Here is a 24,852-nt window from a genome sequence, read left to right on the forward strand (position 1 = left end):
TAAAAGTCACTTATTTGAGCTAAAATACAAGGTTCAACCGCTCGGAATTTCGATATTTATAGAGAAATATTCTGACTCCAATTTTTTACGTCAAGATCTCTGCCCAAACTATGAGCAAAATCGTCTAGTATAGAACTAATGTGTCCTAATAGGCTTTTACTAGCCAAATATTTCAAGCGCAAGTTAGAATGAAGGTACTTGTTGAAACACCCTGTAGAGTGGGTATGGCCTGAATAAATATGCTAGAGAGGATGCCTTTTGTTGAAAAAATGTGTCAGGTATTTTCCCATTGATGGTTCAAAATTAAAAGATTTAAAGGCTGTTGGGTAGTTTCATGGCAAAAAAAAATATCAATATCGATCTTGAAAGCGCTATGATCTGTTGCTAGGTATTTATTAATGAAGTTAAATATATTCTACACATTTTTTTATAAACCTATTCATCATATTTTGCATTCGTTAATGTAATCAAGAAACAATGCCAATTTACATATTTTTTTAAAGTGTATGTCTTGTTTTATTGGCTAAGTTAACTTTTTTTAACTATTGAATTGAAAACTATGATAAACCTTTTTTAATATAATTCTTAAACCTTCCTACACATTTTGCAAACTACACAAGAATTAATTACTTGTACACACACTTACACACCGTCCAATAACTCCACTGATTTCCTACATTAGAAATGTCGTGCCGAAAAGGGCTGACATTTTAGAGCAAACATTTTTGTACAATAAAGAACTATAAAAAGGAAACAAAGTAAAAATTAATGAGACTGGCGGCATTTTTATATCTTGCAGTGATTGTGGCATTTTTGCATTTTCATTAAAAAACAAAAAACAAAAAAATACACTATACTCACACACATACACGCGCTAAAATACATTGTCCAATTAATTTTCTGAAGCACATAAAAATACTTTTTACACAAAAAATTAAAATAAAATTATTGAACGCTGCTCATTTACCGATACTAAATTGCTCTGCTTGCCGCCCCACTCGCCGCTCGCCCACTCACCTATGTTTTAATTATCATTGTGCATTTGCTGAAATTTAAAGTAAATAAAAAAATATTTGTACAAAATTTTAAACCATAACTAAAATATAATCTTTTGTTTTTCGTTTTTTTTTTTGTTTAAAAAGTTATACTTACAAAAAAATTTTATTGGCGAGTGTTGTTATTCTACAGTTCGAAGTATTTGATCCATACTTTTTTCTCATAACCAGTTATAATTAAACTAAGTTTCCTATGTGAAAAATGAAAAGATATTTGTAAAATGAAAAGATAAATAATTAAATTAATTAAATTGAGCGAAGTACTAAAATGCAGCTTAATTGAATTAATTGTGACGAATTCAATAGATACCTAAATATTAATGATAAAAATAATGCAAAACTTAATGATAGATAAAGTGAAGTACAATTTTGAATAATAATTAAGTAAATAAATAAAGTAAAGTAATAAATGAAATTAAACTGTTATTTTCACTTTTTATAAAAAAAAAACAAAATACAAAATTAAATGAAAGAAAAATTAAAAGTAAATAAAAAATCAAAAGTAAATAAAAACCTTAAAATAAAAAAAATAAAAAAAATAAAAATACAAAAAAATTAAAAAAAATTACAATAAAAAAATAAAAATACAAAAACATAAAAAAATAATAAAAACAAATAAAAAATAAACAAAGAAAAGTAATACAAAGAAGTAAATAAAGAAAAAAAATTAATATTGAAAAACTGAAAACAAAATTCTTTTTAAAAGTAATACATTTTCTAAGACTACATATAAAACTTTATATATAAAATATATGCATGTATGATATATAAAAAAAAGTTACAAAATAATTTAAACTAAGGGTGAAAGATACAGAATATATGACAAAAAACATTTAAAGAAATATTAATTAAAATGAATAACGAACTTGAACACAAAAAAAAAACTAAATAAAAAAAAAGATGAAATGATAGGAAACAAAATTCAATAAAAAACCAAAATTTAAATAAAAGACGAAAAACCAAATAAGATGAAAAAAATTCAATAAAATTGGAATAAAATGAAATAAGATTTAAACATAAAAAAAATTAAATAAAAAGTTAATGATAAGAAATAATTTCAACTAAAGGGAAAATACCGAATACAAAAGTTAATAAAAAATTAAAATAAAAAACTAAAACCTTTAAACAAAGCGAAGTAAAGTGAAGTACAATTAAACTAAAATGGCATAAGTATTATTAAAAAAATAAAATAAAAAATTAATAAAAAAACAAAATAAAAAAATTAATAAAAAAACATAAATAAAAGAGAAATAAATATAAAAACATAAATAGAAAAATATAATTAAAAAAAATGTATACGAAAAAAAATTAAAAAAAATGAAAACAAGTAAGATGAAAAAACTAAAAATAAATTAGACTAAAATAAAATGTAAACATAAAAGCGTGAAATGAAAAAAAAGTAAATTAAATTAAATCGAAATGAATTCAAATGGAAATAAAATAAAACATCATGAAATTATATGCACTTCCCAGCACTCTTCAGAGTAATTATGGGAATAGATCAGATCTAATCAGCTCTAATAGCATCTCTACAGCAATACTTAGTTTTAAAAAATTTAAATCACCAGGTCCTGACAACATCATTCCAGCAGAACTTCAAGAAGGACTGGAAATTCTACTGCCTTGGTTAACAAGTGTTTAAATCTCTCTTACCTTCCGACAATTTGGAAGAAATCGAAGGTAGTATTCATTCCGAAAACGGGGAAACCTTCACACTGTAAACCAAACGATTTCAGGCCCATTAGCCTAACCTCTTTTTGCTTAAAGGCTTTTGAAAAAGTCTTAGATGAGCCAATCAAAACCCAACTTGATACTAGGTTGATCTCTGAGGCACAATACGCCTACACTAAAGGGAAATCGACTGAAACGGCACTTCACTCACTGGTGCAAACAGTGGAAACTTCCCTTCACAATAAGGAGTACTCTATTGTCGCATTTATGGACATAGAAGGTGCTTTTAATAATATTGAACCCAAAGCTATTTTGGCGGAAATTGCAAAATTGGGTACTAATTACTCCATTCGAAAGATGATCGAACAAATGCTCCAAAATAGAATAATCACTTCAGAGCTTGGGTTAAGCCGCATGAGAATGTACGCCGTCAAAGGCACTCGTCAAGGCGGAGTACTTTCACCCGTTCTCTGGAATCTCGCTGTAAACAGTTTGCTTCGAAATCTCGAAAAAGCAGGCTGCAAGGTTGTAGCCTATGCAGATGATGTTGCTCTCTGCGTGTCAGGCAAACACCTGAATACCCTCACTGAGCTCATGCAACGCTCAATCAATATTCTGTCAAAATGGTGCACCGAATGCGGACTAAATGCGAATCCAGCAAAGACAGATCTTGTTCTCTTCAATAGCAAACAACAATCTCCTCCACTGCAAACAATAACTTTAAAAGGGGAATCATTACTTCTATCAGATTCAGCTAAATATCTAGGAGTTATTCTAGATAGGAAGTTGAGTTGGAAATTGATCATTGAAAACTGATGTAAAAAAGCTTTCATAGCTCTTTATACTTGTAAGAAAGCTATAGGCAAAACCTGGGGGTTTTCACCTCGGATCATTTATTGGATATATACCTCGATCATCAAACCGATACTCTTCTACGGTGTGGTTGTATGGTGGACAGTACTCGAAAAACGGTGTAGAGTAGCCACAATTGATCGAGTCTAAAGAACAGCCTGCCTCCTGATAACAGGATGCTTAAGTACAACACCTACTAAGGCTCTAAATACGTTGTTTCACTTGTTCCCTATCGATCTGGCTGGCAAAGCGATTGCAGCGAAAGCAGCGAAACGCATGAATGCCATATCGAAATGGAAAAGGTATCTTGGCCATTCGGCCATACTGAACAGGAACACTGTTGTCTCTTCCGACATAGACTATCATGTAAGTCTTCCATCACCACCCTTGCTATTTTCCTGTTCACTCCCAACTAGGGAAGAATGGAAGACAAATCTAACCGAAATCGATGGCCCTCTGATTATATAATATATACAGATGGTTCAAAACAAGACGGTAAAGTGGGATTTGGAATATTTTCCAATTCTCCTCACATCAATCTATCATTTAGATTAGCCGACTACTGTAGTGTATTCCAAGCGGAAGTATGCGCTATCTGGTATGCTGCGAGAACTATCTTAGAAAAGAGAATATCACTAGAGGATATCCGCTTTTTCACCGACAGTCAAGCGGCCGTTCGAGCACTCAGCTCCTCTTATACCCACTCAGATGTGGTTCGATTCTGTCTCTTATCTCTTAACGAGATAAGTGTTCAGAATTGTGTCCAAGTTATTTGGATACCCGATCACAGTGGATTCGAAGGTAACTGCAAAGCTGATGAGCTCGCGAGAGCTGGAGCTGCGCAATCATATGTTAGTAACTTACCCACAATCCACATTCCGCTCTAAACATGTAAAATGATCATTGATCGAGAATTTCACAGCATTGCTGATCGGAGGTGGCGAGTGGAAACTACTTGCGTTACGACCAGACAAATCTGGTCATCCTACAATCTGAAACATGCAAAAACCCTTATAAGTCTTTCGAAACACGAACTAAGGCATATAATATCTCTTATCACCGGCCACTGCCTTTTGGGCACTCACGCACGTCGGCTCGGGGTTCCTTAAAACGACCAGTGCAGATACTGCGAGGGCGAAGTTGAGGAAGTATCGAGCGGGCATTTGCTGTGCAGTTGTCCCGGCCTAGCCAGAAGTCGACTCGCTCTTCTAGGCTCTCCAACAATTGACAACCTTTCAGTACTCTCGGACCTGAAAATCGAATCTCTCATTAAATTCTCGAAACGAATTAATATCTTGGACCAAAATCTATAATAAAAATCTCGGTTAGGTGGGGAAATCATATAACATAATGAGCTCTAGGGCAACACAACGGACCCAACTTGCGGTCTATGTGGCACTTCGATGCGGGGTCACTCTTAAACCAACCAACCAACCATGAAATTAAATTAGAAAATTAAAACGAAATGAAATAAAATAAAATGAAATAAAACAGTACGAAACAAAATAAAATGAAGTATTGTGCAGAAAAGTTAAAATTAAAATTAAAAAGAATTTAAATGAAATAAAATAAAACAAAATAAATAAAATTAAAAGTAAGAAAAGAAGGGAAATTAAATCAAATGAAATAAAATAATATAATATATATAAAATATAATAAAAATAATAATCAATAAATAAAGTAAAATTAAACAAATTACTAAATGAAATTGAAATAAAATTGAAAAAGTTAAAAAATAAAAAAAAGTATAAAAAAACTAAAGAATTAAACAAATGAAATATAAAAACAATAAAATATTGAACGAACACAATATACAAAAAAATGTTAAAAACATATAAAAAAATCTAAAAAAATGTAAAAAAAGTAAAAAAGTATAAAAAATATATAAAAGAATAAAATAAAGAAAAATATAAAAATGTAGATTAATATAATATAAATACTAAATATAAAAAATATTAAATGTAAAAAAATATTAAATATAAAAAATATTAAATATAAAAAAATATTAAATATGCAAAAAATATTATATAAAATAAAGCAATATTAAATATAAAAGAAAATAATCAATAGAAAAAATATAAATAATAAAAACATTTAAAGAGAAAAACCTTAAATAAAATTGAAATAAATAAAATAAAATAAATAAAAACTAATAAATAAAAAAATAATAAAACAAAATAAATTAAAATAAAATAAAAAAAATAAAATAAAGAAATAATAATAAAACGAAACAAATTAAAATTAAATAAATAAAATAAGATCAAATATAATAAAAAAATATAATAATACAATACAATATCAATAAATTAAAATAAGTTGAAAATACGTAATATAAAACTAATATTAATTAAAATAAGAAATAACCAGGATCGTAACTGAAATAAAATAAGAAAGAAAATCAAATGAAAGGAAGGAAGTTCAACTAATTTAACTTAATGAATTCAAGCCAAAGTAAACTAAACTTTTGGTACAATTCGAGCAACTCGATAACCAAAACTATTTAAATTAAATCAGTCTAATCGTGTCGACGTACTATAGAACATATAGAAAACTACGTGGCAATTAAAATTTTTCAACTACTCTTTATACCCCACACGGCAACAAAAAATGTAACGCTCTATCGTCGCTTTCTCTCTTTAACACAATACTTCACATTTAATCGTATTCCAAACACTATTTCAAAATCCAACTCTTAAACTTTCTCAACAAAAAGAAAAGCAAGAACAAACAATAAAAAAAAAACAACTACAACTACCGCCTGTCTCTACTATTTCACCACTTTCAACAGGATGCACCAACAATCAAATTGCAACCAACTGCCAACAACAATAAAAATACCGCAATGCTCTCGTCCACTCAGCTACACAATTTATCTGCGCCCTCTCACCACCATCATCTACACCTACATCAGCCAACACTACTCCAACATACGGCTATTACACCACAACCACAAGTCCAATCCTCTCCTGCCTTCCTCTCACTTTTGCCCCGTTCGCTGTCCTCACTGTCATTGGGCACGCGCAAAAATAAAATTGATAAAGATTTAATTACTGCGCCATTGAATAATACAACGGATTTTCTACATCAACAATATCATCATCACCAACATCACGCCAACAACAATGCGACCACATCACCACTACCGCCATATAATATGTCACAATCGCTGCATCAACCGCAAACACAAACGCAACAACAACAACAGCATCGCAATTCAACGCAACAAGCACTCTTCTATCAGCAACAGCAGCAACAACAACAGGCGCGTCTCAAAGAAACACCAAAATCGTCAAGCTCTAAGTGCAAGAATAAATTTGCCGCACAGGCGAAAACGCACAGCATACAAGAAGACATACCGCCACCGTTGCCACAACGCAATCCGCCGCGTCAGTTGCAACTAGACAATAACGGTAATGCAGGCGGTGTCATGAGTAATAGCAGTGGCAGCAACAACGCATCGTTATTCGCACCGATTTCCGATCTAGACTTGGCCGGTAGTCCGCAAGGCAAATCGCCACAACCTACTTTGCCGCCACCGCCCACTGCGTCACAGTCTTGCGCAGCGACAGCAGCGTCCTCATCAGCGGTGGGACAAAAGAAACGCTCCAAAGCTAAGACGAAAGCGCTCTCCGATCCGAAGATGTCAACGCAAATGTTCCTACAAATGGAGACGGCAGTTGGCGCCAATGCTTCGGGCGCAGCAGCTGATAGTGGCAACTCTGAAACAGATTGTATACCACCACCGCTGCCACCGCGTCAACCCGGCATGCTGGAAGAGTCGCCGCACAGAGGCAGTTTTTCGAATTTGAATGCTGCTGGCCAAGGTGGCAATGGAGCTGGTGGTGCACCACGGCCGCCACCCAACAGCATCGACACGCTGCTCAATTATCCGCTTGTGGCCACATGCACGCCAGTGCATCGAGACAATATGGCAGCGGCTTTTCCGCTCTCACAGCGACCCAACATCGTACAACAATTGCAGCAACACCAACAGCAGCAGCAGCAACTGCAGAACAGCAATAGCTGTGCGGGAACGGCAACAGCAGCTGTAAGTAGTCAAGGGCGTTACACCAAACCTAAAAAGAGCAAAAAATAATAAAAATTGAAAGCCAAATGCCATAAGAAAGCTGCACGTAGTCAGAGATCGGATGTTTGTTTTTGGTTTGGGATGGTATTCGTAGCTTTAGCGACGCGCTTGGTAACAACAACTACTACCATGTACTACTCGGTTTACTCTCTTCCTCATGCACTCAAAAATACACATACACCAAATTCACAAGAGCAACCAGCAGCTGCGCGCTTTGGCTGAAAACTCTGCTATTACTACTACTACTATTACAGCAACTGCGGCTTTGGTGGACTTTTTTTTAACCAGCGTGGCTCTATCGTATTTTTGTATTCGTATTTTTTGGCTGTAGTATGAAAAAAAAAGAAAAAAACTAACCGTGGGTTTTGGAAAAGAATTGTAATTACTCGTAGCGTTGATTGTTGCTGATCAATTGGCAATGAAAATTGGCTATAACTAATTGATATGTAGTTAACTGATCACACTCACAAACCATAATCATTAGCCATAATTTGTGTATTTTGTATATAACAGTTATCTAGTAACATAATTTGTACATATTTTTATTAAGAAACACACAACACTATCTTCACTAAAGAAGTAATGCATGCAAAGGAGGTATTTTTCTTAGAAGAAGTCTGTTTGTTGATACCTCAGAAGGTATATCGCGGCATAAGTATTTTCTACATTATACGTACCTATATTTCCAAAATACGTAGAGACTTCCTGTTAAAGTCAGAAAAGTTATTGATAACCTCTCGGTTGAAGAGCTGACTATGCCTTTCTTTTATACATTTCAGTATTTTTTAAATTTAAGATTTGAAAAAGTCGAGCCAAGAAGCACTAAGATATTTAGTAACTCCTTAACCACTCAGTCTAAAAAGCCCATTCTACTTAAGCTCTGGAAAGTAAAACATTAGATAGTAAAGGCGGAAAGGAGAGAAGTAACAGAAGGAAAAATATATGATAGAAGAGAGACATAGAGGTGGCTAGACCTATGCTAACTTTTCAGATTCTTTAGTAAATCTGAAAATATCATCCAGTTTGAGAGAACGAATTTTACTCGTTCTCATGACATCGGAACCCAAAATTCCCAACCTCGCATTAGCAAACACAAGACACTCGCATAGAAAATGCTCAGTGCTATTCGCCTCCTCTAAGCAAGACAAGCAAATCGGGTCCGCAATGATTCCATATGAGTCCCCATATGCTGTTCCCATGGACTGTGTCCCGTAATAATACCGACCATAAACCGAAAGTCTTTTCTTCCAAGTTTAAGAATAAATTTCGACAGTTTTCTTTTTGGATTTGTCACAAAACACTTTGCAGTTCTGCAGCGTTCTAGACCGGACCATCGCTCTTTATTTACACTACATATTATACATAATCGCTGACCCACTATATGAATCTGGCAGAACTGATTCCGTTTATTGGGTCTAGTCCCTGTGATTGGCGCGCTGATCCACAGTTGGCTAATTCATCGACTTCTTTTTACATTCTTCAAAAATCTTTGAGGTATGCTTTGCGTTCTCCAGAGCCTATAGTGCAGCCTGACTGAACACGCCCTTGGGGACATCCTTATTTGTTCCTGGCGGTAATTAGTTTGTCACTGTTCTCACCATTTCAGTATAGTTGTGGTTAATTTAAGAAGATATACTCAGGCTTATTAGTTTTATCAGACATCCAAAATGGATTTGAACGGTAAGCAATAAATCTATGCTTTCCTGGTTTACGCAATGAGGTGTGTGCACACCTAAGGTGCTCAAGCGGTTTCTGAAAGAATATTACTGCATAGGCCACTCCAGCTTTCTTTGAGCAAACCGACGCGTTCCAAAAAACTGTCCGACAACAATTGAACCCAACGGTATTATCAACTGGTATTGTATGGCATTTTATTATCGGAAACTAATCAGGACTGAAGAAAGCGAAGAGCTTTGGGTTACAGGAACGACTGGTGATATACACCGGATGAAGCTTCAAACAAGCCAAAATACTGCTAGCAAGATTGCGAACTAATGCTTCTTATAAAGGAGTATAACACTATGCTCAGCAAACAGTTCCTGTTAAGGTGCTTCCGCAGGAGCCGCCCCAGTAGGCACATGCTGAGAACTGAGCCAACTTCTAGGCCTGTTAGAAAGCATCTCATTCAACTGATTAACGAGATGTGAACATCTGTACAACAACCTCTGGATCTCACCGTATACCGGCAAGCTATCAATTACATTCACTGAGTGTACGTCGTTAATGGAGGCCAACCACAACCTATCGTAGACAAATTGCTTTAGCGATTCCCACATCGCCTTACTTGTTGCCACAGTTATTTTCCAGGTATTGCAGAGTTACGTAAGGTTAGGTTAACCAGGTTGCTTGTCTAAGAAAAGACACTCGGTGGCCCTAAGGCCCATTGTGATACCTGCATTTGATTTCCTTTCCCTAACTAAGTTGCTTAAACCACTTAGATCTTTTTAAGAAGGTGACTAGTCCCCCCAGTGAGACATTTTGCAAATTTCTTAGGTCTTCAAAGAAATATTCGCCAAGATATTTGGCACGGCTTCTTTGAAGTTCAGAACATTCACAGAAGTGTTTTACCGACTCAATTTCTTCTAATTCTTCTTCATTCCCATTGTGAGATAGACCCATTATTTTGGCTAGAGTGCCAATAATACAGTGCACAATTAAACTTCTACCTATCTGGAACTGGCCCCGAGTTACTCAACATATGCCCCACTTATAAAATAATCCCCATGTCACCAATCATTTCTTCACTTGCCTCTGTGGTTCAACCTGTAATGCGCTCTGAACATGAAGTACGGAAAACACATTCACATTTACAGCGCAGAATGCTGAGTAGACCCTCTGAGTGTTGCTTCGAGTCTCTATGAAGCAAAATAATTCTAATAATTCTCAGTATTTTCTATGCCAAAGATGAACAAAGTCCACTACTATTTGCATAGTCTGCCCAAGTTTTTTAGTCTAGGGTACGTCTTGCCTTCTTCCAAATACTTAAGTCTTTTGATTGAACTATAATAGGTTTAAAATTATCTGTTTAGGTTTTGTTTTTTCCTTTGAAACCTTTTTTGATCAGTGACACAGTGTCGAAACTAGCAAAACTTTTTAATTTTTATTTACATTTACGAAAATATATTTTTCTAAAAGTTAATCTCATATCATCAGCGTCTAAATAATATCGTATCGGCTCTTTCTCACCTGTAACAATCTTTCTTTAATGATATAAGGACAGCTTTGGAGTGAATAGAGAATTGCTGGATTTCGTGTTTTCTAGTAAAAATTAGTTAATTGTGCCAAACTAACGTTGTGCCAAACTCATATTGAGAGGTGAGAAGTTCCTTCTGTTAGATTAGCGTATCGGGAAATCCAAATGGCTCGACTTATTGAGGAATTTTTTTTATGATATGGTACCTTAATATATTTGACTAAGCTTACTTCGAAAAATTAGCAACTACGTTTAAGTATCGACCGGCACTAAATATAATGTTAAGACATATAAATTAATTGTTGAAGGTCAGTTTTTAGTAGAACATTTTGACTCATTATTGCTTCTCATAGTGGGCTTTTTAACACTTGTTTTAAGAAGTTGCCTATAAATCCAATTAATAAAGATTTGGTATGTTTACAGTTTTCGAAAACATATTCTTTACAAAATTTCCCTATAGATCTTCTCCGACAAAAATTTCCTGGGACCAATAATTAGGTCCACCAGCTCACAAACTGCACTAAAAAATGTAAGAGAGAAGCGATTGGTGCTGTGGCAATCTCTTCATGATGAAAATGCCAAACAGTAGTGAATAAATAAAGTAGCATCACTAACTTTGACAGCTGACAAAACAATTTATCACCATAGAAACTTCTATCACTTCAAAAATCACCTATACAGAGATTTTCTAAACGCAGCAGTGGACTTACAGAGATTTATTAAGAATTAAGACTTAATGGGTCCTAAACCTTTCTGTGGACTTACAAAGGTCCACATCCACGAACTTCTCAGGAACACTGGCGAAATTCTATCGGCCAGCAACAAGTGAAACAATTCTTAACGCCGAACAGAGGAATTTCTGATAAGCTACTTTCACTCAGCAGAGTGCGGACCACTGTAGCCTGCGATATCATTCAAACAAAATTGGTCTCATCTGACGATTCTGTGAAATAGACACTGAAAATTCAGAACACATTCTTTGTACATATCCTGCACTAGGCAGAAAACGTCTACACCACCTTAGCAATACTGCCTTTAGGATAAAAAATTCAATAATTTGTCTGTTGTGATATAGTACTGACGTGCCTCCACATAAATTATGGAACAATAAACCCCAGAATGCGCAAAAAAAAAAAATACTTTAAAATATAGGGTACCTCAGCAGGCTTTGTCCCAATAGATCAGTGCCTAATAATAATGATAATAAGAAAGCCTTCAATGCATTACAAAACTACTGGATTATAAATATGAAGAATAATAAAATATTTATTTACTAATAAAAAAATGTATAAAACTAACACTTGTAAATCCTAGACCTTTTAAACTAACAAACATATTGTATAAGCACGTAGAGCAAGCCAATCCATACATACGCACGTCTCACACACCAACAGTTCACGTAAACACACAAATACACACACATTAATTACACAAAAGCACAAACATCCCCACAAGAATCCCTATTCGCTATTCACTCTTCGTCACTCATAAATTCATTGAACGCGAAATATTCCCAAAACTTTATCGGTTCCTGATTCTCATTCCCTTATCTTTCCAAAAACTCTCGCACAGCCGTATTTTCATTTTGATATTCTCTTTAAAAACAACTTTTTTGCCAGTCTAAGAGTCCTTTCATATTTTACATTTCCACCCAACTAATTCATACTTGCATTTCCCTCCTATTGCCTTTGTTTGGCACAATTACACAGCAAAGTGCTATAATATTTAACTATGTATTAGAAAATAAGAAAAAACGAAAAAAACACTGTAAATATTTGACACTAGCGCCTCGAATAAACGGGATTTTAATAAGCTGCCCTTAGTTGCATTGCACCGAAGAAAATTTAGACTTTTGATTGCCTTTGCGCCGGATTGCATGCTCCAGTGTTACTCAGCAGTTCTCACCAACTTCCGCCCATCTCCTACCCTTTCCGTTATATCCTGCTCTTAGACGTTTTATTAATTGACTTTAGCGCGTAGTGTCCCCTCTACCCAAATCTCCTCTATTTCTATTCCTTTTTTGATTAAAATAGTTTGTAATTGCATGCATTGATTTTTTTGTATTTTGTATTTTTGGTAATTGGCGCTTTTATGTTTTTTACAATTACACATTTTGAAATATTGTTTTGTTAATTGTGTTTATAAAACATCTTCTAGGCTTTGGGACAAACGCCACAGAATTTGAATCATCTCAATAAGCATCGACGTGTGGTTTCATCACCAGAGAATATGCATCCCAGACATCCTGGTAAGTTGATGATTTTTTTTTTTTTTGCCTAATAGAGTTTTTTTGTATTTAAACACAAATGTCGTTTAAATGTGTTGTTTTTTATAATCTGGCAATGTCAAAACGTCATTCAAGGTATACATTTTTCTCCTGGTGAATTTCACGAACGAGTAACCTTTGAAAACTTTGAGTTGGTGGTCCTCACTTTCAGTCACTTCAGCCGGTCTTAATAATCAGATAAAACAGACAGACCTTGCGTCGCCGTTCTCCCTACAGTCGTTCATTTATACGCTGCCGGAATGAATCGGATTTAAGTCCGGCTTGGATTGTCGCTTCAGCAGCATTTGTTTATTTGTTTATATAAATAGTACATAGTAAGACTAAGTTCTTTTAATAGTACTTCAACAATATTATAAGCAACTGGAATATTTTTAACATACAAGTTTCTTAATCTAAATTTTACACCAGTTCATTTACGAATTAATCCAATATATTTAACTGAACTATAATAATAAGAAGAAAAGAAGCAATAGGAAAAGAAAAGAAGGATTTAGAGAAGAAAGAACAAAAGTAGTAATTAGAGAATGTAGAGAGAAATTTAATGCCCTAATTTAATGCAATCAAACACTTTTAAAGTAATTATAGACTTGTGCCCTGAAGTTAAATCTGTTAAGTCCAGCCTTCACAGTGTCGAGTAATGAGTTCCACACTTTCCCAAAAAAATTATATGGAATGTTTTTTGCTGTTACAATAACAACACCAGGCAGTGCGCGCTATAAATTCCAATCAAAATATCAGTGAGAGAAAGTACCTGTCGAAATACCGAAAATATCGCAGCCGCAAGAGTTTGGATTCAAATGAACCAAAACAGTCGATTCTATACCATTCAGAGGATTTGAGAGTAACTCTGCTCATATGGTGTCGAATTTTGTGTAATGACCTTCTCTCATACACTTACAAGATCAAATTAACTCAAGAAGTGAGATCTCTTAATCATCTGGAGAGGCTAAGTCTAGCTTAAAAGAGCTCTCCAAAAATTATGCCATGCGTGTACTGGAAAACCTAGTATATCTGTCACATAAAAGGTGGCGCAAAATTAATCAGCCTATCGGAAGATTTATAAATTTTGCTAATGCAATTGACACTTGTGAACTACAAATAAATATTTCCATCACTCAAATTTGGATGATTCATTGTGCGCCAACTTGTGCAAACCACCTTCGGTTACTGCATTTCAATTTCCTCGGGCTCCGTAATAAACTGACGAGTTGTTCTCCTCTGACCAAATGATGTGCATTTTCTGCTCACAAATTTAATGTTTGTTAATCCGCGCCCACTTCAGCCATTCGATTTCAGTAGATATTTTGTATGAAAAGGGAGGGACTTTAACTTAATAACATTACATCTTTGATACCTACGAAATGCTTGAACTGTTATCGAAATTCATTCTTTCTCTTAATCGTCCACAGTGGTAATCTAACTCAAAAATAAAAAAAAAAAAATAAAAAAAAAAAAATAAAAAAAAATAAAATAAAAATAAAAAAACAAAAAAAAAAACAGAAAAAAAACAAAAACGATATTTCTCAAGCATAAAAATTATTTAAAATTGCAATTTACTTAAAATTGTTGTTTTTTCCAGCATTAGTACGAGTATGACAAAAAAATTAATAAAATTAGACAACAACCACTCTCACTTCTCATATAAAAAAAGTTTGATTAGCGTTTGGTAGAATGGTCATTTTTCAAAAACATATGTATTTTTTTTCTGAAATTCTGAATTCTGAATTTTCTGAAATTACGCGAGGGTTTTCTTCTACCAAGATGCGGCAATTCTGTATGGTGAAATATCCATTCAGTGTGAAATGAGCTTAATCAAAAATGAAGCCAGCCGTGAAAAGCCAGCATTGTTGGTCAAATAAATAATTCAAAGCTGGCTTCAAATCTGGTGTAAATTGAATTTTGTAAGGAAGCAACTGCAAATTATGTATAAGGTGAAGCCCCAAAAAAAAACAAGACTGAGCTAAAATAGAAACGACAGGAGCTTTGTTTTGATAACTTCGAGTTATTTATTGAAAATAGTCCCCTCTGGTCTCAATACACTGTTTTGGGCGATCTAAAAGCTTTTCGAAGGAGTGTTTCAGGTCATTGACCGAAATGTCCTTCAGGATGTCGGTACAAGCCTTTTGGATGGCCTCTACGGACGCAAAACGTTTTCCTTTCATGGCCAAATACCATGTCCAATTTTCCTAATACGTAGAAGTCACAGGTTGATGGTTAAAATGTGATCAGTAAAAATAAAATTCTATATTAGCTCTTTCTTAGAAACTCATTTTTGTACTGATGACATAAACATACTGACACTTTAAACGCAATAACTTCACTTCCACTGAACCGAGTGTCACCAAGCTCTCACTGGAAGTCAGCTAGGGATGTAACTTCCAACGCATTAACTCTTTAAAAAGGTGGTGCCATCAAAAACATTTTTATGACGCGAGTCTTGTTTATTTTGGACTTCACCTTGTAGAATTCGGCCATTAGTTGATTCGTGGATGCCTAATTGTTGAATACGTCGAGATATCGATGTTGAAGGTTGTTCAGCAACATTCAGCGCTACAGTAGCAATATTCTGAACAGAATGACTAATTTGTGGTCTTCCAGTCCTTTTTTATCCTCGACAGAACTAGTTTGTTGAAATTTTTTCATCGACCGACCTTTCGACCGACTCATTCGAACTATTATTTCCACAAAAAAAAAAAAAAAAAACAAAAAAACGAACAAAAACGAATTTTTCTATTTGCTGTTCTCAAAGATCGACCGTTTTCAAAATAAGTTTCAATAAGTTTAACGAGTTTTTCTGTCGTGTAAAATTGCACCTCTCTCTACTTTACAAATATCAAAGATAAAATAAAAAGTGACCGTCTAGGAATTATTCACCACTGACATCTAGGCGTCACTTTTGAAAGGCCCTTTATATGGACAATTGTTAAAGTTTGTTTTTGTTTTAGAATGATATAAATGTGAAATGCTGCCTTTATAAGAATTTATAAATATCACAAAATATTAAATACCTTCATATGGTAACGTTGTAAAGTGCTTCTAACCGAATCAAATTTGAACTAAAAATTAACGAAATCGAATATTTTAACTTTCATACTTAATGCTTTTAGTCCCTAGAATATCAAATTGATAAACAAGGATTCGCAGTTTAGTGTAATTTAAACAAAATTTAACAATTTAGAGACCACATAAAATAAAATAAAAATAAAATGAAAATAGAATAAAAATAAAATGAAAACAAAATAAAATGAAAATTAAATAAAATATGGCGAGTGGAAACTACTTGCGTTACGACCAGGTAAATCTGGCTATCCTACAATCTGAAACAGACAAAAACCCTTATAAGTCTTTCGAAACACGAACTAAGGCATATAATATCTCTCATCACCGCCCAGTGCCTTTTGGGCACTCACGCACGTCGGCTCGGGGTTCCTCAAAACGACCTGTGCAGATACTGCGAGGACGAAAATGAGGAAGTATCGAGCAGACATTTGCTGCGCAGTTGTCCCGGCCTAGCCAGAAGTCGACTCGCTCTTCTAGGCTCTCCAACAATTGACAATCTTTCAGTACTCTCGGACCTGAAAATCGAATCTCTCATTAAATTCTCGAAACGAATTAATATCTTGGACCAAAATCTATAATAAAAATCTCGGTTAGGTGGGGAAATCATATAGCATAATGAGCTCTAGGGCAACACAACGGACCCAACTTGCGGTCTATGTGGCACTCCGATGCGGGGTCACCCTTAAACCAACCAACCAAATAAAATAAAAATGAAATAATATAAAAAAAAATATATAAAAAAAACTGCTGCTACCTGTTCAATGAGCCTTAACAACAAAGCTTTCTCAGAAGGCCACGCAAACGTAAAAATTTAAAGCTACAACCGAAGTGAAAATTTAAAGTTTGAATTTAACGTTTTTTCCAAAATTATTGGTATCGGTGCGATCTCTTAACTTATGATGGGGCAAATAATATTTTGCAACTTCCCTGCACCTAGCAGAACACGAATAAACTGCTTAGGTTCTGCATCATTTTCAACATTAAAAAGTGTGGCAGATCAAAAAATTAGCAGCCTACTTAAATTATCCAAACTGCGTATCAAAGAAAAAATATAAGATAAACTCTCCATACTAACACTTGGTATCAATTCCTGGGTTATGTGCGATCTAGAGGATCAACCAAGTTTAACCTAATCAAGACTATGTCTGGAATAGAAAAGCAAAGGCCAAAGCGATTTAAAAGAAAAAATCACTCCACCCTAGTGCACACATGTAATTCCTTATGGTGTACCACAATAAGCAAATACAACCTCGAAACTCTGGGGGAGAACTCTAAATGGTCCGAATTGTCTGAAATTATCGTAATGACCACGCATGCTTTCACATTCTTTGTAACAGTTGCTTACTATAATGTGCCCCACTGTTGCCACTAATTTGTGAGTAAAATCCTATACTTGACACTTTTACTTTTTCTATTTTGAGCCCAGTGAAAACCTTTAGTATAGTTTCTTTTCGTTTTGTAATATCTTAACTTGCTTCATTCTTGCCAATTTGTTTTATTCGTACACTTACAACCATTAAAGTAGCTCGCTGCTCGCTATCTCTGGGCTCTGCTCTAACGCTTGGCGAAACGAAGAGGTCTAATGCTTTCATTAAAAATCTTGACCGTTTTCGTTTCTCCTTCACCATGTCGATATGTATGTAGCTTCTATTGCACGCTTTTCTTTTATTATTTATTATCTCCCCACTAAAATGCATTGTGCGATAAAGTGCATTATGATTTCTTTTAATTTATCTGCTTTTTTGTTAATTTTTATTTTTAATTTAATTTTTTATTTATTTTTGCTTCACTTCACATCAATTCCATTTGCCAATATAACACAAATGGTCTTGATTCACCCAACTTATCTGAGCATTCCAAAGTACTGACTAAAAAAACTAAAATGTTGAAAGGGAATTGATCAGTACAAGATTTGCACGCTACGAGTACCGCACAGATTTGCCAAGGCAGAGCAGCGGCTTTCTCTATCTTGGCGCCAACTACACAACTATGTAAATGTACGATTAACCGAAGCGCCATCTGTTTTAATACTCTGAATGCTGATGATAGAATGAGGAAGTACATAAATATGTAGGCACATATATAAGTGTAGTTAGTGGTTGCTAAAAATGCGGGTGTAGTGTTCATAATTTCTGAAGTCCTATGTATGTTGCATTATATGGTAATTATTATTATTGTTTAGTTGACTTTGGGGTTGAATATCAGGAAATATGTAGTGCATTCGTATGGAGTGTAGAGTTTCAAAACTCAAAACTTGTCGTCAGAGAGGAGAAACCAGTTAACTGTGCAAAGTGTTTTTGTATAAAACATTGCTCTTTTGGCTACGTCATGTTTGATTATATGTTCCCTCTCATTTGAAGCTCCGTATATTTTTATTGCACATAACCTTTCTAAATTTTTAGGACCTCCGACTGATCTCTAATATTTTAAAATAATATCGTTTCAAAATTACATATATAAGAAGTGGATGCTGTAGAGGTTCCTCCGTGCCAGATTCGGTCTATACCAGCATTACACACCATCTTAATTAAGAAGTTTCCGGAATATATTTAGAAAATTCAAAATACAAGTTTATTCCTCAAAAGTGATATAATATTATCGCGCTCCCCATCAACTGCAATGCACTTATGGCAGCGTTTGATCCAGCTCTCGAAACATTTCTGGAACTCTATACCGAAAGTCTACTATACCATCAGAGCCGTCTTCTATTTTTCCATTACTCCTTTTCGACCGTTAAATTCCCCGTTGTGGGTTTTTGTCTCGATTAAAGCGAAAAAAATAGCAGGGTGCCATATCAGATGAATTCGATGGCTGTTGGATGGTATTTCGTTCTTGATCAAAAATTCACGGATAATGATGACACTGTGTGACGGTATGTTATCATGGTGCAAAATCCACGAGCTGTTTTCCCAAAAATTCTTCATATTTTGGTGAATTGCTTTACGTAAACGTCCCATTTGATAGTCATAGACAGACATTTAGTAAGTCTGACCTTCTGGCAATCATAAGTGGTGTACAATACCTTTGTAATCCATAAAAACCGTGAGTATCATTTTCTGTTTTGACTGAAAACCATGTGGTTTTTTTGGTCTTAGTTCATTCAGAGCTCTCTACTCACTTGCCTGATGTCTGGAGTGCGTGTCGTACTCATAAACCCACGTCTCGCCTCCAGTCATGATGTGTTTGATGAATGTTAGATTGGATTTAGCCTTGGAAATCATGTCTTTGCGAAACAATGCAGTCCCTGCTTTGCACGAAACACCTAAACTTGGGATTAAGTTGGGGTTTGGGGCAAACTTTGAAACAACACGGCGAAAACCCAAATCATTAATTTCAATGTCGTGAACTTATATTGTACATAAGCAATGTTCAAGTCTTCCGTCAGCTCTCCGATGGTTAATTTAATTTTTTCATCTTCTTTTCTTTCATCACTTTATTGAAGTTTTCATCAGTTTTCGATGTCGACCGCCGGCCGCTATGTTCGTCATCCTGTTTGTTGTTCCTGTTTTAGGAAGCTACTTGGTTGCTCAAGTCGTTAGCTATATTAGAAATATATGGCAATCGAACAAAAAAAAACATAAAATCGGTTGACGTACAGCGTCACCTAGCGGTTTATCTGGTCTTCCAATAAATATAAACTACTTTCATAAATCTGCGTTTGGATCGAAAAAAAGAAATACATCTTTTTAGATCTGATTCTGGTATATTCTGACTCAAGGCACAACTAAAGACCCAGCTGATGTGTGCTAGATGCCACCTTCAGCCACAGTTTATGAGGGACTCTAACTCTTCTCCCCACTATGATGAGTTGGATAGCCTGAATTGCAAATTCGCAATCACTTTGAAAAGGTTTAAAAAGGTTCCCTTGTTTCACCTTTTTAGCAAATACTTTTCTTTACATCCGAGATTATAAACACGGTTTTACTCTCACTTTTCTCAAAACCATGATGTGATGAGCAGCCCAGAGTAGTGTTCAGGGCATAAACTACAATGGAAATCAGTCGCATGTAAATACTTAAAAAAAAATCCACCTGTAGCTTTTCACAATAGGCTTCATATGCCAGTTGTTAAAATTTTACAATTCTTGCCCACCAAATGAAACTGAAACTCAATAGCTTTGCTGGCTGGCATCTATGTAATATCATACATATGTACATATACAAGGCGAAGTCCAAAATAAACAAGACTGGCGTCATAAAAATGTTTTTGATGGCACCATCTTTTTAAAGAGTTAGTGCGTTGGAAGTTAGGGATGACTTCCAGTGAGAGCTTGGTACCATTCGGTTCAGTGGAAGTGAAGTTATTGCGTCCAAAGTGTCAGTATGTTTGGGTCATCGGAGCTTACGAAAGGTCTGTGCACGTTTCATTCCGCACAAGTTAACTGAGAACCAAAAATTGCTCCGAATTACACATTCGAAAGACCTCATTAAAAGGGCGAGAAAAGTCGAGAACTGCGTTCACAAAATTGTAACTGGTGATGAAACGTGGTGTTTTCAACATGAACCTGAAACTAAGCCTCAAAGTGCCGAATGGAAGGCCCCAGACGAGCCACAGCCCAAAAAATCGCGTTTGGAGAAGTCAAAAGGGGAGGGGACTATTTTCAATAAATAACTCGAAGTTATCAAAACAAAGCTCCTGCGTTTCTATTTTAGCTCAGTCTTGTGTATTTTGGACTTCACCTTGTATATCTATGTACATATACTTGCATAGTACTAATGTGTGCATATAGTGTAGGGGTATGTACATATACATACATTCATGAGTAGGTACGCATATCAACAACATTTAGTCATTGGTCCAACGGTTTGTCGGCGATCATCTTCTGCTGCAAAGTAAGTCGACAGATACTGTTTTTGTTTTCTTTCATAATTTCTTACATTTAAGCTGATATTTTTGCATCTGTTTGGCTTTGCTTCTTTTTGCAACAAGCGTGCAACTATGAATTAACCCTTTATATGCCAAATTGGCAATAATTTAAAATTAAGGGGGGAAGCTGGTCTAGAATTTTGAAAAAATCGAAAAATTTGTTTTTGTCTTAAAAGGTGCTTTAGGGTCTTAGAAATAATATACCAAATGAGGGATGCCAGCAAAAATGTCTAAATGCCCAAATTTTTCATTCGACGGCAGTGCCTCGCAGGTATGCCCCGAACGCTACTTACAACTTTAAACGCGTTTTTCTCGAAATCACTTTTTTTAAACTGGCACAAGTCTTTACCGATTCTTACGAAATTTTGACAATACATTCGAAATACCTTTCTCCGGAGACGTACGTAGGATTTTTTATTTATATTACATAGTTTTTTTTTAATCAACAATTTTATGTCGTTCTTTATAGTGAAAATTGTAACTTTTTGTTCAAACGTGCACCATTTCGCGAAAAAACAAAATATCGAAAAAATCCTACGTACGTCTCTTTCTGTTGTTATATAGAAACTAAAAAAGTTTTATTTTTTGATCCAGGACAAAAATTAAGGAGTTTACGTCTTCGGCAATGGACCCACTAGAAAAAAAGGCGCCTTAGGAGAACTGCTGGACAGCGGCCATTTTGAAATTAATTCAGACGAAAAATTTTGTATTTGTACCATGAAAGCTATATTATTAAACCTATTTCACAGATTTTCGATTGATTCCTTTGTTGAGTCAAAATAAATTCATAAAATATGCCCATTTTTTGCGCTCTAGACCAGCTTCCCCCCTTAATGTCAAGGGGGGCTAATTTAGAAAAAAAGTTTCTAAAAAATTAATAATGTTATAAAAGAACAGAAAGTTATTAATTTTTTAATCACTTTAGAGCATTTTTCACAATTTTTTTGTATGATTATCGTAAGCATAAATTCCTAGAGTTTCAGCGTGGAACATAATCCACAGTTTGTATGATGCTTCATTGAATTTAGATAATTTTCTACATAAATTGGACAGTAACCGATTTGCTCTTGCCTTTGATTTGAATACCAGCTGTATTCTTGATGATAGAATTATATACAAGTGAGTACATGAAAGTGACTAGCGGGAGTTAAGCTTCTACCCTCAGCCACAATGATTCATAATGGATCAGACCTATCAGACCTATTAGAATTATACATGACTCTCTTCCTGTATTGTCCCTCCAAGGATTCTATTACCTACGTATGCCAGAATACTCTGTCTTAAGTATTATGCGGATCTTCCTGTAAGACACTATCTTATCAGCACGTCTTGGTAAGCCTTGGAAATACATACACAGCCTTGGAAATACATACCAAACTTCAATATGGTTTTGGGTTTTCCTTCACCAAATCACCTACACCGTATAATTACTCCAGCGCTCACATTTTTCATTTACTGATATTTCATAAGTTCTTATCCGAGCACTGCCAAGTGATGTTTGGTTGGTAGACGCACTGTCTGAGAGACACATCCTAGACTCAATTAGCACAAAAGATGCCATTTTGGTACACCAGTAGTAGACCCACTGCCGGTATTTTGGCAAAACCATTTTGATTTGGCTATAAATCTGCCTATGTCATCAGTTTTCTTTCTTGCAATTTCTACCAAGTTGTTTATTGAGAATTTCCGCTGGCATTGTATGTCGTAGAACATCCAAACTTGGGCACTCACACAGATAGTGGAATTGCAGCTTCTACATCATCTCTCTTTTGTAGATGCTTTAGGGACAGCCCACTGCTATCACTTCTGATACTCTAGAGGAAGCCCCTGTTTTGCTAGCTCAGCTCTCTCATTTCCTTCTTCGTTTCCATGGCCAAGTTCCCTGATGAGACTGCCGTCTGTCGTGCTTGCTAAAGCATTTAATTCTTCTTGGCATTGTCTGATGATTTTTGAATTGCTTGTTGGTGGTGGTGCTTGACTATCTGAAAATATAAGTGCTTCTGATAGTTGTTGTGGATGATATCTGAATATCCTGCAAGCTTCCCTTGGCCAAGACAGAATTTGGGTTGTTGATATAACCGCATAAGCGTTCTCCATACATGTTTGTGGAATGCTGCTAAGTTAGCACTTTTAGCCTGATAGAAATCCGTGTCGTTCCGATATCTTCAAACCATCTGTCGTAGCTGATCCTATAGGTCGGATTTAGCCATGAAAATCGTGTCTCAGGAAAAGCGGCAATGCGTTCGTCTTGACAGCTCCTCGGCTTACTATGCTCTAGTTAGTTTTAGTTTAATAAACACTTCAGCCTGGAAAACAATCGCAAAGTCTGTAGGATAAAAGAAGTCTGAGAAAACGTCAGCACCAACTCTATGTTTCGTTTGGAAGCGGTTCCAGACAGACAAATAAAATTTCTTATCCCTGTCGGATCCTTTCGGAAGAAGACTAACAAAAAGTTTGTGCAATTTTGTTTCAGGCTGTGTATGGTTACTGGCAGGGCAGGATAGTGTTGGTTGAAGACAAGTTGTGTCCTTCCACGTGCTCAGTTCATGGGAAATGCTATAACTGTCTGAGCAAATATTTGCTCCGGATTTGTGAGCATATATCGTTCGAAAAGATACCGCAGCCAACTTTTCTACCTAACTTAAGTTAACGTTAATGGAGTCCTCGTTACTTTGGTGGAGTTTAGATTTATTCAAGGCTACAATCAAATTTTTTGTCTGTCCTTGCCTCACTCAAGTCGAAGATCTAATGTTACATCGATTTCAATGCACTAAATTCGATTAGTTTGTAATCAGTCATGATTTTCGATATTTGTTATAAAATTGTTACACGAGACTACAGAGGGTTAATATATTATAATGGAATTCTGCAAATATGTTTTCTCTATTCTGTTGTATGACCACATTTCACATTTAGTTTTTCCATTGTTTTCGTGCGATTTAGGTGGACGTGTCGTTGTTTTGCTTAAAACATTTTTAGTTTTCTGACGAAAATACTGATTTATTTGAAGTTTGGAGAGTGTCGCAGAGCAGAGCGAGAGGTCAATATGTGTAAAAGTAGCGCGGGTGGAGAAGTGGGTGAAGGGATCCTTAATTAAGAATAACGCAGTTTGAACTGAGTATAGCATCTTCAATTAATCGCCTTCAAGGTTTAGCTGAAGGACATCCCCAAAGGGGGCTCTAGGCGTTAAAGTCGCCGGCCAGCAAAAAGGAGCTGTGGTCAGGGGGGAAGAGATTACAGATGTCGGTTGAAGTGAAGGTTTGATTGAGAGGAATATAAGCGCAAGGGACTATGATTTTTTTGGGGGAAGGAATTTCTATGGAAAGAGAGGAAATATTTGAAGGAAATACGGGGAGGGTGTTATGAGTGTTGTTCTTTTAACTAGGATGGTGATTCCTGGTTTGCAGGAGGTATTGCAAGGGAGGTTATAGAAGTGACCGATATAAGCTTTGGGGGTGTGAGCTGAAATATTGCTGGGGAGAAGTGCTTCGTTTAATAGTATCACTGAGGGGTTGACTGTTTTAATTAGTAGTTCGGAATCGATTTAATTATTTAAGTAACCATTAATGTTCCGTTGAAGTATGGATAGCATATTGATTATTTAAAAGAAAAGAAAGTTGTAAATATTTGTGAAGATAAGTGTATAACATAAGTATTTACTGTTCCATTATTAATGGTGATGATGAGGTGTGGGGATGGGAGGGCGAGTTAGGGTTAAGAGCAAGGGGAAAGATGGTAAAGTCGAATGGTCCATTGGAACGGGAGTTGTGGAGGAGGGGTG

The 24,852-nt window shown here is 35.3% G+C and overlaps 1 protein-coding gene across 1 annotated transcript in view; it reads left to right on the forward strand.

Annotated features, from left to right (window-relative positions):
* Positions 1-24,852, forward strand: part of LOC129244257 (uncharacterized) — a 153,337-nt gene that overhangs the window by 116,234 nt on the left and 12,251 nt on the right. The window contains exons 8-9 of the mRNA XM_054881874.1: positions 6,367-7,626; positions 13,016-13,106. Coding sequence (XP_054737849.1) covers positions 6,367-7,626; positions 13,016-13,106 — 1,351 coding nt within the window. The remainder of the gene's footprint in view (positions 1-6,366; positions 7,627-13,015; positions 13,107-24,852) is intronic.

The sequence above is a fragment of the Anastrepha obliqua genome, chromosome 4 (assembly GCF_027943255.1).
Source record: "Anastrepha obliqua isolate idAnaObli1 chromosome 4, idAnaObli1_1.0, whole genome shotgun sequence".
NCBI classification, from domain to species: domain Eukaryota; kingdom Metazoa; phylum Arthropoda; class Insecta; order Diptera; family Tephritidae; genus Anastrepha; species Anastrepha obliqua.